Raw genomic sequence first — 14,477 nt, forward strand, 5'->3', positions numbered from 1 at the left:
CGATTTTCGTTGCCTTTGAGTAAAATTATGTAAAGTTTTTCATAAGATCCTCTGGGGTTAATGTGTTAGAAGCTTGATGTTGTCGGGAGAACAAGCACCTGTCTCCCGATGCCTCTCAGGGAAATTATTAGATGTGGATGGCTTACGTTTCTTTCCCATCACAGAAAACCATCACAGGTTTATCAATGCAATTAAAGTATTATTTTGTTTTGTTTGTTGATCACGAAGTACAAAGTAGATGAGGAAAACTAGGACTCCATGTACTTAGCGCGCCGCCATGTTTGTTTACATTGCGTGAATGGTGCGCTGTAGGATTTATTGCGTTCTGTAAAAAAGGGGGAGTGGCGTTTATCGCATTTTTGGAAAAAAGGGAGAAAAGATGACAGAATAACACGGCGGATATTGGATTTTGCGTAAAATTAAGAATTTACTTGTAACTACTGACCTGATATAATACTGATTTTGGCAGTAACTCATTTTTTTCAAAAATGGCGTTTATCGCGTTTTGGAACCAAACTCTTCATATATCTCCCATGGGTTTTTCCCTCCTAGGACTTTTTTTACTTCCCCGGCTAAAAAGTCCGGGGGGGTTTTTCTCCTAGGGGGTTTTTCAACCCGGGGAGGCAGCCTTCTTGGGCTTAACTTCTATACGTTACATTAGTAATACATTCGCTTTAATTTAGCAAATTTAGCTGCTTGTGCTATCGTGTATTATGTTGTGCTATCTGTCGATTTTCTGTGCTTTTCACTGCTTCTATTAATGTAAAGCTGCTTTGATACCATTACCAAATTGTGAAAAGCGCTATATAAATAAAATTGAATTGAATCTTTTTGACATTTTCTAGGATGATAGAAGCATGGGGGACCCAATTAAAGCACTTATACATGGAAAAAAGTCAGATTTTCATGATATGTCCACTTTTAAGGTCCACGAAATCATGAAATGTGTTAAGATAATGTTGAAGAATACTTGTATACTCTGTAAAATTGACAATAAACTGATTTAGACATTTTTTACAGTTTTTGTGAAGAACAAACCAGAATTTGTATTTGATAAAAACTTCTCAATCAAAATTTAATTCAATTATCCTCAGACATGATATAGCACAGAATTGATAATATATTAAATAGATAAAAAGACAAGTTTCAGATTAATGGACAATGGTCTTTGATTTGGAGGTTGCATGCAAAATATATTAGGTTTAAAAACGGCACAGGCACAGTTTGAATTTATGACACATCTGACCTTAAACCAACGCGTACACCACCAATATCTGCTTCAATACAAAATACATTAAAATAAAAATCACGTATCAAACGATTTCACTGGGTGTTCATACATCTAGAAAAACCCAAAAGCTCAGGCTGTGCTTGGCTTCTCGGCTATAAAGACACTTTCCAGGCACACTGCACAGCTGGGTTATTAAGTTCAAAGCCTTAAGTGTTTGATTCAGCTCAAGCGAGTCAAGTACAGACATGTTTACAATTGCATTTAATATTAATTGTTTTAACAAGCATTAAAAACTTTGTGAAAGGATCTTCACACATCACATCAATGCTTTTTGCAAAAAATATGTTTCTGGGGCACTTTTTACAGTAAATCCATAAAGATGACTAGATTTATGGCCAATCCCTTCCTAAAGGACAATGTCCTACAAGATTTAGCTCCAACCCTCATCAAACACACCTGAATCAGCTAATGATGTTTAATCAGGACCTGAAAATTTATAGCATGTAGAAGCAATTGGTTGAAATTAAACTCCACACTAAACGAAAATGAATAGTTGTGCAATACAAAACATTGTAAGATACACACTACTGCAAGCATAATAAAACAAAGATTTACCTTTGCTCTGTACAAATCTTTCCCGGTATACAGATGAAAGTCTAAGGAGGATCTCCGCAGACAAAACAAATGTCACACAAATGCCAGGAAAAGACACATTGCCGCTTTAAAAATTTCTTCAAGTCTGGGTGAATAAATTACTACAATTTACAACGCACCATGCAGCTATAATGAGAAACTTAGAGGTCAATTTGTCAAAGTTTGTTTTAAAAGCTTTATGGCATTGTTTAGTGCACTTAGCAGAAGTAGTCAATATACAAACACTTTTCAATAAAATCTTAAGCGGTTAGAGACTGCAGTTCAATAATATGAGTGAGAGCTTTGTTGCACCCCGGTCTCTCAGTTCCAGTTACAACATTCATCCATTTCTTATGTGTAAAAACACATTAGTGGGTAGGCCGGTATTGACCGAAATTCACATCTCATAATTTTGTGATGCGTGACGATACACAATAAATCTCTCAGTTTTTACTGCGAAGTTGAATAAATGTTTACATGCAAGTCAAAGCATTATGTAAGATCACAACAGCACATGATGAAAATCAATTTTAAGGGTTTTCTTTCCTGTTTGAAAATATACAGCTGCACAACACAGAAAACTTACGTTTGACTCAGTGTACATTTCTGACAAAGCTGCTGCTGCAAAAAGGGTCTTATTAGTGCTGCTCGGTTATGGGTAAAAGCATAATCACGATTATTTTCCCACTAAAAAATTTCATAATCGTGATTATTTAATATGATTACTATGTAACTTTGAAAAAATGCATTTATCTAACCTTTTTATTAAGTAAGTGTAGGGTACGTGTCAAAGTAGTCGTGCCTTCGAAATGTCTTACGAACACATCGGTCCATCAGCATGCAAATTATATTTTAATCGCACAATAATTGTGTTACCTCGATTTTCTTGGTTTTGTAATTGTTTGAATTAAAAATTAAAAACGATTAATTGAACAGTCCTAGACAATATTAAACCATACGGATAGGGCTGCATGATATTGTGAAAATATACGATTCTGAATGCAGCGATAGCGATATTTCTTGCTATATGACATTTTCTTATAGAAATGCTATTTTTATTAGCTATTTTTTATCATTTAGATATGCGTTATCATCATGTTGAAATAAACAAGTAATACATATTCTTGTGATGTAATAAATCTAATTCAGGATAAAAAACATCCATTTCAGACATAACGTTCTTTTTAGGCACAAGTTTATCGCTGTAGATTTCCTCGCTCGCCTGCCATATTTATTTTCCGCTCTCTCCTTTGTGCCGCTAGGTTCACCTTTGCGCCCACAGTCTAGCCAATAGTATATCAGTATAATACTTACTTGGCAGGTATATAGTAAGGCCCCTTCTGATTGGTCTAATTTGGACAATCTAAGCATGCAACACACAAATTGTAGATACGTAAAATACTTTTAAGTTATCACGGTAAACAAATTTTTTCGGTATATCGTGCATCCCTACATACGGCCATAGACGGTATTGTCGCATCCTGTATCCTGCTGGGGAAAATACAGATATATCATCAAAAGTCAATATACCAACCAGTCCTATTAATAATAAAAAAAATATTAAGTACAGGGTTCCCACACCTTAGTTAACTTCAGATTCAAGGATCTTTCAAGGACTTTCCAGGTCCAATACCCTCAAATTCACTAAATGTGGGGACACATTTCAAGTGAGAGCAAGGTTACATTGTGTTACCTTTTAAGATACATTGTTACAGTTCCCTTTCAAAGGAACTCGCGCTGCGTCACTGCGGTGACACTTTAGGGACGCCTCCAGGGGTAAGTGTGTCTGAATGTGTATATCAAATTCAACCAATGGTGAGGCTTAACGACAAAGACAAGGTGATGTAGGACCCAGGAAGTATATCGCTATCTGAAATATTACAGGGACGCAGGAAGTATGGCAAGGGAGATGCAGCGTCTCGTTCCCTTCTCAGGGAACAACAGTTACATACGTAACCAGAGACAAAAAAGCATTTTGGTGTGAATCAACATTCGCATACAGAAGATATAAGCATTTAATGCGAAAAGTTTAGCACGTGTGCTTAAAAAGTCTAGAATTTTTATGATATTATCCTACGCTACACAGGCAATAATATGTTTTTTTCCCCAGAAAACTTCTTGCATAAAATAGATTCAAGCACTTTCAATGACTGGTATCTATGTATATTTTCAAGAATTTCCCGGGGCTTTACATTTTTTCCCCAGATTCATAAACTTTCAAGGATTTTAAGGACACGTGGGAACCCTGTAAGTAGCTAACTTATTCTTTTGTAATTCAGGTAAACATCACAACAGTTTAATCTTTGACAAAAAACAGACAACACTTTATTTTTCAAATAAACCTGGTAACAAAACAACACACTAAAACAAAAAATACACCAAAAAGAAGTTATTTTAACTTTAGTTTTCATTTTGTTTCATGACAACAAAGAATCTGAACAAATGAAGATGAAAATTAGCGATGTTAAAAAAACCAAACCAGTTTGTGATTTAAGCAGCATATAGATTGAAATGTCACAATTCGTGCGTTGGTCATGCACTCTGCGCTCGCGTAACGTTTCTGCCCTAACAGATTAAAACTGCAAAAAACTTCAAATCGGACATCTTAAAAAGCACTCAATCGGTCAGAGAGTACTAGTTAACCATCTGATAAAACAAAACAAGGGCCAAAGTCCTCTCGCTCATATCAACACAGAGAAGCACACCAAGATGAGGCAAAAGAAAAAAAGACAAGTTGCTTAAAATGAACACAAATGCACACACACGCAGTTAAGATATTAAACCTCACGTAATGAAACACTATAAGTAGCAAATGTCAGATCGAAAGGTCTTTTCCTGGTGAAACCTTGGCAAAACTACAATAAATTCTCTTTTCCTTACATTTAGCGTTTGAAATGATGGTATTGCATCTAATTCTTGTTATTTAACACAAACAAGAAAAACACATCGTAAAATATATCTAGACGCCTTTGTAACAGAAAGGTTCAGAAGCAAGGAACTACAGTAAATAAATTGATTTTCAAAATAATGACACCAATAAAGTTCTAATCGGTACGCTAAAGATAACCTCATTATATCATGACGTAAGAGGATCATGTGAATAAAAACCTGATATGCCATTTCTCAAAAATATTTTGATCACAGTACATATGTACCATACATAGTCATTGGAGACTGGACTCAAGCTAGACGTAGTGAAATCTTCTGATGGGATAAAAACGTGAATTCCCCCATGTCTCCAAAAAATGTCAGGAGCATTAGGCACCCCAGGCCACCACCAACCCTCATGCAAATCAAACCTTAAATGATAACGTTATTTAAATCACAACTTATCTATTATTGTAATATTTGCTTTAAATTGCATTTAAATTACCAAATTAAGTTTTAATGCTTTCTGTATAACAGTAATGCAAGTCACCACAGAAAAAAAACAAATATTGGATTAATTTCTATAATGAGAATTTAGAGGTAAATGTGCTTAATTCCCATAAAAATAATATCCCAATTAAAAAAACATAAATGTGCTTAATGGTATTTTATCTAAATATTTTTATCACAGGTCCAAATGGCAGCATAATTTTTTTTATAAAGCATCATGCAATGCGGAGCTCTACCAACTATCAGTTTTCATTTATGTCATTAGCGTTTTAAAGTAATCTTGCAAATGGACCGTCTAGGTATATTGAAAAGCAAGTTTTATTGTAGTTTTGCCTCTAATTTCCATTTAAAGATTACAGGCCTGTTACAGCCTTCTAACATTAAGAGAAAAGACAACCACTAATAATACACTAAAACCATCTGACCCCCGTCCCCACCCTTTCCCCGGTCCATATTTCTGTGAGTTGAATGGTGCAGTCATTCATTTTTTTGCATTTCAGAGCTTGGTTAGAAATACCCAACAGTTGTGGTGCTTGGGTAGGAGTCCTGTAGTTGTGCTGCGGTCAAACCTTGGTAACAGTGCATTGACCGTCTGGGCACCCGGACCGATCACCGCTTTGTGCAGGGCCACCACCAGGGGGCGGTCTGTCCAACTGCTGCAGTCTATGCCTACCCCGGGTGCCCTCCGCACCTTCGTCTCCAGCGTGTTCGTCTTCGTCCTCGCTCGTGCCGGATTCGGATTCGGACTCCGGGGCATCTGGTGTGACAGAATCGTCTTCGTCATCTGCATCTTCCTCCTCGGGTTCAGGCTCAGAGGGGCTGATACTGAGATGAGCCAGAGCCTGGACAAGTTGAATACCACTGGAGGAAGCAGGACTCGTCAGGTGACCGCCCAAGACAGTAGGCGGCCTTACGGGAGCGGGGACAAAGACGCCCTGAGAACGTGCGCTGTTGACCCCAGTGTCCGCTCCATCTGCTGAGCTTTCTCGTTCGACCGCAGCTCCGTCCACATTTAAATCCGGCCCAGCGGTGACCGTTCCTGACCCCGCCGCCACCACAGCGTTGGGATCGGGGTCTAGTCTAAGTCCAGCCACACCTTTCTTAGGAATGTCCACCACGTCTCTCTTCATCCTACGCCTGCGGCCATGTTCGTTCCTCCTGTACTGCACCATGTTCTCCAGGTCGGCGACGTACAAGAAACCGGCGATTAACATCTCAGCGTTCTTCTTGCCTTTGTTAAACGCGTCCTCCAGCTCTCGGCTAGTCCGCTCGTCGTACTGCCACCAGCCGTTACGTCCTTCGTAGTACCAGGCGTGTCCGCCGGCACCCGTCCCGCGCCCACCCGTCGCCGAAGCCTTCAGCTCTTCGGGCGAAAGCAAAGTGGGCCGTTCCAGGAAGTCCTCAGGCACTTCCTGTCTACAGAGGGCGCACCGCTTGCTATGCCAGGAGGCTCCCTTGACACACAGAAAGCAGAAAATGTGGCGGCACGGCAGACGTACGGGGTGGACGCAGGTCTGAAGGCAGATAGCGCATTCCGGTACAGGCAGTGATGGAGACGAAGAAGAAGGACTTCCATCCATCACAGACTCTCCACTCACCTTCTTTCCAGAAGTCAGGGTGTCCACAGAAAGATCGACCTCGCCACAGCTTGCCATACTGCCAAGAAAACAAAAACACAATCATGTTATAAGCAGAATGGGAAAATGTGCATCATGACCAACTGGCTCTAAAAAATGTGCTGCTTACACAATAGAAACACAGTAAGAAACACAATAACGTCAGTGGTACATGTGCAGAACAAACAGGACACTGTTTACCACCCAATGTTGCCCAAGTCAAAAATAAAGTCATGAGTAAATAGCAGCTTCACTTCTTTGTTCATTGTTGCTCTGTACAATATACATAAAGCTCTACTCCAACAAAAATTGTACATGATAATATAATAAAATTCAATATAATATATAGTCATAGTAGTATTTATAATGCTAAAATATATTTATTGTTGTTATGCATGAATTTTCAAATTTATGGTTTTATAAGAAAGACAGAAAAATAATAAAGCAGTTGTTTTTATTCAGATGCCCAATTCCAGTTATTTACTTGCAGTCCTTAATAATAAAAATAAATGTGCCAAATCAAATTTGGGTATAAAATGTGAATTTAATATGACATTTATCACTTCTCTTAAAATAATGAAACATTGAGAACTCTGGAAAGGAAAAAGTCCATATTAAAGCACTTCATCAATATGCTCTAATATATTTGTTTGGCAATGAATAACATTTAAACAATAAAACATAGCAAATAAAACCAAGTGGTGGGCCTGTCACGATTGGCTGACGGTTAATTGCCTAATAAATTGTAACGATTAATTGTCTGTTTTATTGGTTTGACATTTAATTCTCATATATTTTTTAATTTGTTTATGAAATAATTTTCACACATTATTATGATTATTAAAATGAAATATTTTGCAAGGTTTACCTGGCATTAAAATTAATACACATTAGGGCTGGGCGATTAATCGAAATCGAACCGCAATCGCAATGTGAAACGTTGCAATTAGCAAATCGCGAAAGGACGCGATATGATGCGGTTTGAGAAATATGCGGAGAGGCTTTGTGACCAACTGAGCGAGCGCAAGTATGGCTGTGCTTTCACCGTGAGAGGTACATCAGCCAAAACAGCGCTTCTCCTAAACTGACAAAGGGTTTTAATTTAAAGCATGCGCGCAGCCTGTGTCTCTCAATGCTTGTTAAATACTCGCGCCTGGTTCCGCATCGCAAGAATTTTCGCGCACGTCTTCCACAACAGACACGGTGTTTAAACTTGAAGCACACGCGCAGCCTGTATCTCTATGCTTATTAAATACTCCCGCCTGTCTCCGCAAGTCCGCATCGCAAGACTTCACGCCCGCGTCTCCCAAAACGGATGATGCGTTAAAACTTTACACACACACGCCCAACAATGCTTTCAAGCCCGGCTCCTTATTTAAAACAAACTAAAATACCATTTAACTGGGTTTCTAATGTCACTTGAATGAAATGACATGACATTGAACGCATTTGGATTTTATAATCATTTTAAAATTCCCAAATGTAGCTATTTAATATTTTGATAGTTATGAAGTTGAGTATTACAGTTCTTTGTTTACAAAAAACAAACATGCATACAAATCTTTCCAGTAAAACTCAGTCACCCATTTAAATATTTTAACTTGTTGTTAAAGTTGCAGCTATAATGAATCCACTTATTTAAATAAAGCTAAAGACCATTTTACATTTCATACAATAAGAAGTGTTAATTATATTCTTAATTTCTTTGTTGTCACAAAAAAAACCGGTTAAATCACCAGACCCATAAGCAGCATCAGTAAGATCTAACCATCTAAAGAGGCAGATGCACATTGCATCTGCTACAAAATTTAATCGCAAATCGAATCGAATCGCAATTCCTGTGAGAAAATGGGCAATTAGATATTTTCCCTAAATCGCACAGCCCTAATACACATAACGCATATTTAAAAATAATCTGATATTGTCTCATTTATACAGGCGCTGCAGCTCCCCCTTGTGTTTTTTGAGAGATGTGCAATCATTGCGGTGATCTGAAACATCGCGATGAGTCGATGAATTAATCAGTGTGACAGCCCAACCAAGTGGAACAACTACAATGTACTTTGTACATTTAAGTTTTTTCATTAGCTATTGTAAAATATAGTTTACATTCATACATTTGTTTGACAACAAAACTCTTCGCTTTAACAGAATGACTTCTGTAACATTTTCATTATAGCAACAAGCCCAAATGAGAGGCAGAGACAGAAATCAAAAGCTAAATATATCATGACCCAAATCCTTAACAGCCAAACCATCTACGAGACTAGTACAGAAACGCAGGACAAGAAATATTAACTTAAGGTTTTATCTATTTGTGACCCTGGGTGCTTATTACAAAAACTTTGTATCTTAGGTTTTAACTTAAGATATGATATGTTAAATTAGGATTTTTCACAAATTCATATTACAGAAGCAAATCTTAAATTGATCTTTTCTCGTCAAATCTTACCTCATCTCTAGTTAGGAAATCTCAAATCGCTCAATAATGTTTGGTTATCAACTCTTAGGTCTGTTACCAAGCATCCAACAATGTGTGAGCTGCTGGTATACAGCAAACTAAATAATTGTCATTTTTTTCAATAGGACAGAGAAAGAAATTGTATTATTGTAATCATAATCTGTGTTTTTTTACAATAACTGTTTTCGCATCAATGCGCTGCACATAACCTGTGAGTTAGTATTACATTTAAACATTTAGCAAATGCGACTTACAAAATTGGTAAAACTATTCTTCTTCCTAGTGGTAGTATACTACTGTACATTTCAACATTTAATAGAGACATGAGACGAAATAGATGCTGAGTCAAGTGTGTACTATATTCATTATGATCCTATAATGTGTTCACAAATAAGTTTGTTTTTTTTTAATAATGAGGAATGACAGAGATTGGTAGATCGATCCACTAGTGAGAAACATTGTGGAGTGATGTAGTGAAGGTAAAACATATTCAAAGAGTAACCCAAAAACAAACATTGCTGTTTTTCATTCTGCACTTTGTTAAAAAAAATGTAATGTCATTCTCCCACAGGTCCATCATAATGTGATTGTTTCAGCTGACTTTCATTTAAATTTTAAGTTAGGACATCTGTGGGGTTACCCTAAAGTTAAGCCCGTTTTTACGATGTTTTGTCAAGTTAGGATGCTTCTGTAATACCACTTTCCTGCAGTTAAGTTAAGATAAGATAATGCACTAAGGAAGCGTTATTCTGTAATAGCTTTTGTCTTAAATGAGGTCCTAATTGAAATTACAGTGGTTACCAAACAGTTAAGATTTTAAAGTTATAATTTTTCTGTAATACGCCCCCAGACAGACATCTTAAAGGGATGAAAATTCTGTCATCATTTACTCGCTCTCATGTTTTTACAAACCTGTATACATTTCTTTGTTCTGATGAACACAAGGGAAGAAATTTTGGGAAATGTTTGAAACCAAACCGAACATGAGCCCCATTCACTTCCATTGTATTATTTTTTTTCCAACTATGGAAGTTAATTGGGCTAAAGATCGGATTGGTTTCAAACTTTCATCAGAACAAAGAAATTTATACAGGTTTGTAACAACATGAGAGTGAGAAAATGATGACAGACTTTTTATTTTTCGGTGAACTATTCCTTTAAGTAGCACGGATATATTTGTAGCAATAGCCAACAATACAGTGTAAGGGTCAAAATTATAGATTTTTCTTTTATGCCAAAAATTATTAGGATATTAAGTAAAGATCATGTTCAATGAAGATATTTTATACATTTCACACCATAAATATATATAAAACTTTTTGCGAGTGGATGCAGTTGCTAAGGACTTCATTTGGACAACTTAATGGCGATTTTCTCAAAATTTTGATTATTTGGACCCTCGGATTCCAAATTTTAATATAGTTATATATCTATACCAAATATTGTCCTATCCTAACAAACCATACATCAATGAAATGCTTATTTATTCAACATTCGGATGATGTATAAATGTCTTATCACTGGTTTTGTAGTCTAGAAAACTATTAAATATATAAATTGTAGCAGATACAAAAGTAGCAGTAAAATATGTTAACCTTTATTTTAATATATATATATATGTATATATATATATATATATATATATATATATATATTATGAAAAGGTAAAAGAAATGTTAGCTGGACAAGTTTTAAAACGTGTTCCATTTTTAATTTTAAATATTATACTCCTATTTAAATAATCATAATACTTTAAAATTACATTTGCGATTAAGAGACAGTCAATAAACAGTGAAGGTTCAATGTGATGTCTGATGTGTTTCAAGGCTAATGTTACATTTTCAGGCCCAAATCCTTAACAACTCAAACAAGAGCGACTTATTTAATTATTCATTTATTAGATTAAATCATTATTAACGACATACAAATAACACCAGTTAGGTTTGAGGTGTTAAGACCCGATCAATTGATCAGTTCAGACTGAGGCCTGTAGATATGACAACACCCCAACCAAAACATATCGACAAAACCTTTATTTCATATGAAAACAAAATCTCCGAGCTCCTATAAAGATAACAATGTTAAACTAGAAACATTTAACGCGAGATAGTCAAACGATAAGGTTAGCAAGTTTAATATATGTTGATATTTTCGACAAATTCAGCTGCGTAGCGTTGCTTCAATGTCTATCAGTTTACTAACCTGTCAAAAATGTAAAATCTCGCCTCCTTCTTTTAGCGACGATCAGATCTGGCTCATCTCCTGGTCAACTGCTGACTGATCATTGTTCATTTATTGACGTAAATTAATCGGTAAAGGTGAATTTGCTCGACACAAATGAACACAATAATGTTTTCACGGCTCTTCTTTGATAATCAGACCACTGCTGGTATATATTCGAGCGCATCCGCTCTGCGCAAGAGCTGCGCAGAAACAAACGTCTCTTCTTTAAAAACCAGGCCGCTGGTTGTGTATTCGAGCGCCCCCACACTGCGCGGGAGTTGCGCATACTAGTAACAAAGAATCACTGTTTTTATAAAACACGCTCTGAAAAAATGGCTGTTGTTTAAAATCTGAATGTTTACAGTTCAAAATCTTCCTAAACAGGCAAAACAAAACAGGCCTTAGCATTTACAGAATATTATATTTTATATATAAACAATCATTTATATTTTACAAAACAACAAAATGGTATTATAAGGTATCACCGTAACACCACATTACTTATTTATATGCATAGCTTCTTGAAAAACATTTAATCAATAATTTAAAATGTAAAGTTAAAGTGCTGTGTTTATCCTGAAGTGCATGATTTTCAACGCAATGCCACTAGATGGCAGAATTGTGTTTCAAAAAAGACAACAACAGGGGATTGTCATTAGATAAGAACTAATTCAACTATGAAAGGAAGTAGGTTAGGACAACATCAGATTAAAGTTCCACCTAGAATTAACCCTGATTCCTTTAAACTAGACAAACTGAACACCCAGGACTAAAAAAGAGCTTTAATGGATTCTGTGGGTGCATGAATGACCATTTAAGGCTTTAATATACACATTTCTTTACAGTATTCATAGTTTTGGAGATGAAGAAAAGTATCCTAAGTTACATAAATGTGCCATGAACAATTTCAGCACATTTTCAGTTTGGTAATTTGAGTTTTATCTAATTTCTGTAGCTTGCACCCACCAACCAATAACCGATGCTTTGCCCCTGGCACATGTTGGCATATCTCCATTTATGATCACAAAACTATATTAATTCAAACTCTAGAAAGGTAGAACCATTCTAAAACCCTTTCCTATCCAAGTAAATGATATTCACTGCATGTCTGCAGCATTTTACACCATGTTAACCAGAGATAATGCCATGCACGCTCCTGTTCTTCCAGCATTACACTGCAGAAACGTGTGTTGCTGGATGTCATTTGTCATGTCTGTGCTCAAGGGAGAGCAGTTTCATTGTGGATCAAATAACTATTCAGACGGGAGGGGAGAAAAGCACGGACTTGCGATGCAGAGATAATCAGTCGATGTGTGCAATGGTGTGTAGTACACAGCATTAAATGGGAGAATTTCCTAAATTAGAACGGAAAAGAAGGTTTGATTCCCCGTGGCTTTGTTATGCTTGGATGACTGAGCTTGCTGTAGTGTTGTGTGCGTGTGCATGCACATGTGTGGGTGCCATATGCATGAAATCAATGACTGCTCATTTTACACAGCTATTTAATCAAATTCACAACGTAGTGTGACAGCACACAAACTCCACATGGCATCCTCCATCACTCCTCATCACCCCCCACCCCAAATCCTCAGGGGGGACTCTATTGCTGGGCCTATCAGTCTCCATTTCTTCCCTCCGACTGACCAAATTCTCTCTAATTTTCACTTTTTCATTTATCGGCACTGAACTACTTCAGCATTGGTTCCCTAGGCCCTCATGGCTGATGGTAGTTTATGAACCATCATCTGAAGCAGAGGAACTCGCTGGAACTTTTCCCCCAGGGGATCTCGTTCCTTTCCCATCTAACATGGTTTCCTCGCCCCCCTGCGTCTCTGCGATGAAGAAGCGCCATACTGCCGCTGGTGTGTCCTCCTTTTCTCATTTGCTATGAGCCGTGGCTTATTGTCAGCAGTTTTTCAACGTTCCTGTCACTGGAAGCCACCTGGTAACAATAAGATAGTATCAGCACCAACAAAGGGGAAGTAGCTAAACTGGGGCGTTATAAGAAACACGCACACACTGACTCTTGTGTATGAAAGCACCAAGCTACACATTTATCTTCTCCAGTTATTGGGGCTGCGTGCGAGGCAAATATTCTCACCATCATTGTTATTCTATTTATACGATAAAATTAGAAATAAACAGATTGGAGCCGGATCCCTGCTGAAATTACACAAGTAGGGAAATGAGCTGATGGCACTGTATTGAATGTTTTGCAAAACCCCATTTTTATATGCTAAACAAACTCGCTTTGTACTTTTTACACGAAACATTTATCATCATGGATATTTAGGGGATTGTGCGGATTATTATGAATTTGAGACATGTTTTGAAACTTTTAAATTTAAGTGCAGAATAAACAGCACCAGATGTCCAAGGCAATATTCTCTATGATAGACTATAAACTATAAGGCAATAAAATCTCAATTTTGGCAAAACATCAACACAATGCATGTGAAATCCAAAATATAGTTCTATATAACAAGGATGTCTTGTGTTTTACCATAAAGGATCATTCAATGGCAGACAGCTCATTTGTAAAATCATAATATTGTTTAAGATGCAATGTTACAAATACTAATGAGCACATTTTGCATATGTTGTATGTCTCCTAAATAATAGCACAACTAGATCATCTGCCAGTCAATAGTCCCCATGAGAAAATGACTTAATAACCACAATAAATCATGACTTGATGATAGTTTACAAATGCAAAAGGATTATGTTGGTTTTAGGAATGATAACATTAAACATCAGATCACGTAGAAAACCAATAACACAATGTTTATGTCTAAGCCAACGTGTATATTGTCGGTATAAGTTACACATTTAGCCAAACCCAATGTATTAACAATATAGTGACACCTGCAGTCCACTGGGGCAGTCATGACCACTTGTGTGTAGGTTTGGATAAAATGCCTATTTAAAATTGTTT

The 14,477-nt window shown here is 36.8% G+C and overlaps 1 protein-coding gene across 1 annotated transcript; it reads right to left on the reverse strand.

The window, feature by feature from the left end:
* Positions 1-4,283: 4,283 nt before the first annotated feature.
* Positions 4,284-11,785, reverse strand: rnf146 (ring finger protein 146). Its single transcript, XM_055187438.2, has 2 exons — positions 11,522-11,785; positions 4,284-6,898 (listed from the first exon to the last, which is right to left on the reverse strand). Exon 2 carries the CDS (start codon positions 6,895-6,897, stop codon positions 5,806-5,808), a length of 1,092 nt encoding a protein of 363 aa, XP_055043413.2. The 5' UTR covers position 6,898; positions 11,522-11,785; the 3' UTR covers positions 4,284-5,805.
* Positions 11,786-14,477: the final 2,692 nt, after the last annotated feature.

Source organism: Misgurnus anguillicaudatus, chromosome 13, assembly GCF_027580225.2.
Source record: "Misgurnus anguillicaudatus chromosome 13, ASM2758022v2, whole genome shotgun sequence".
Lineage (NCBI taxonomy): Eukaryota > Metazoa > Chordata > Actinopteri > Cypriniformes > Cobitidae > Misgurnus > Misgurnus anguillicaudatus.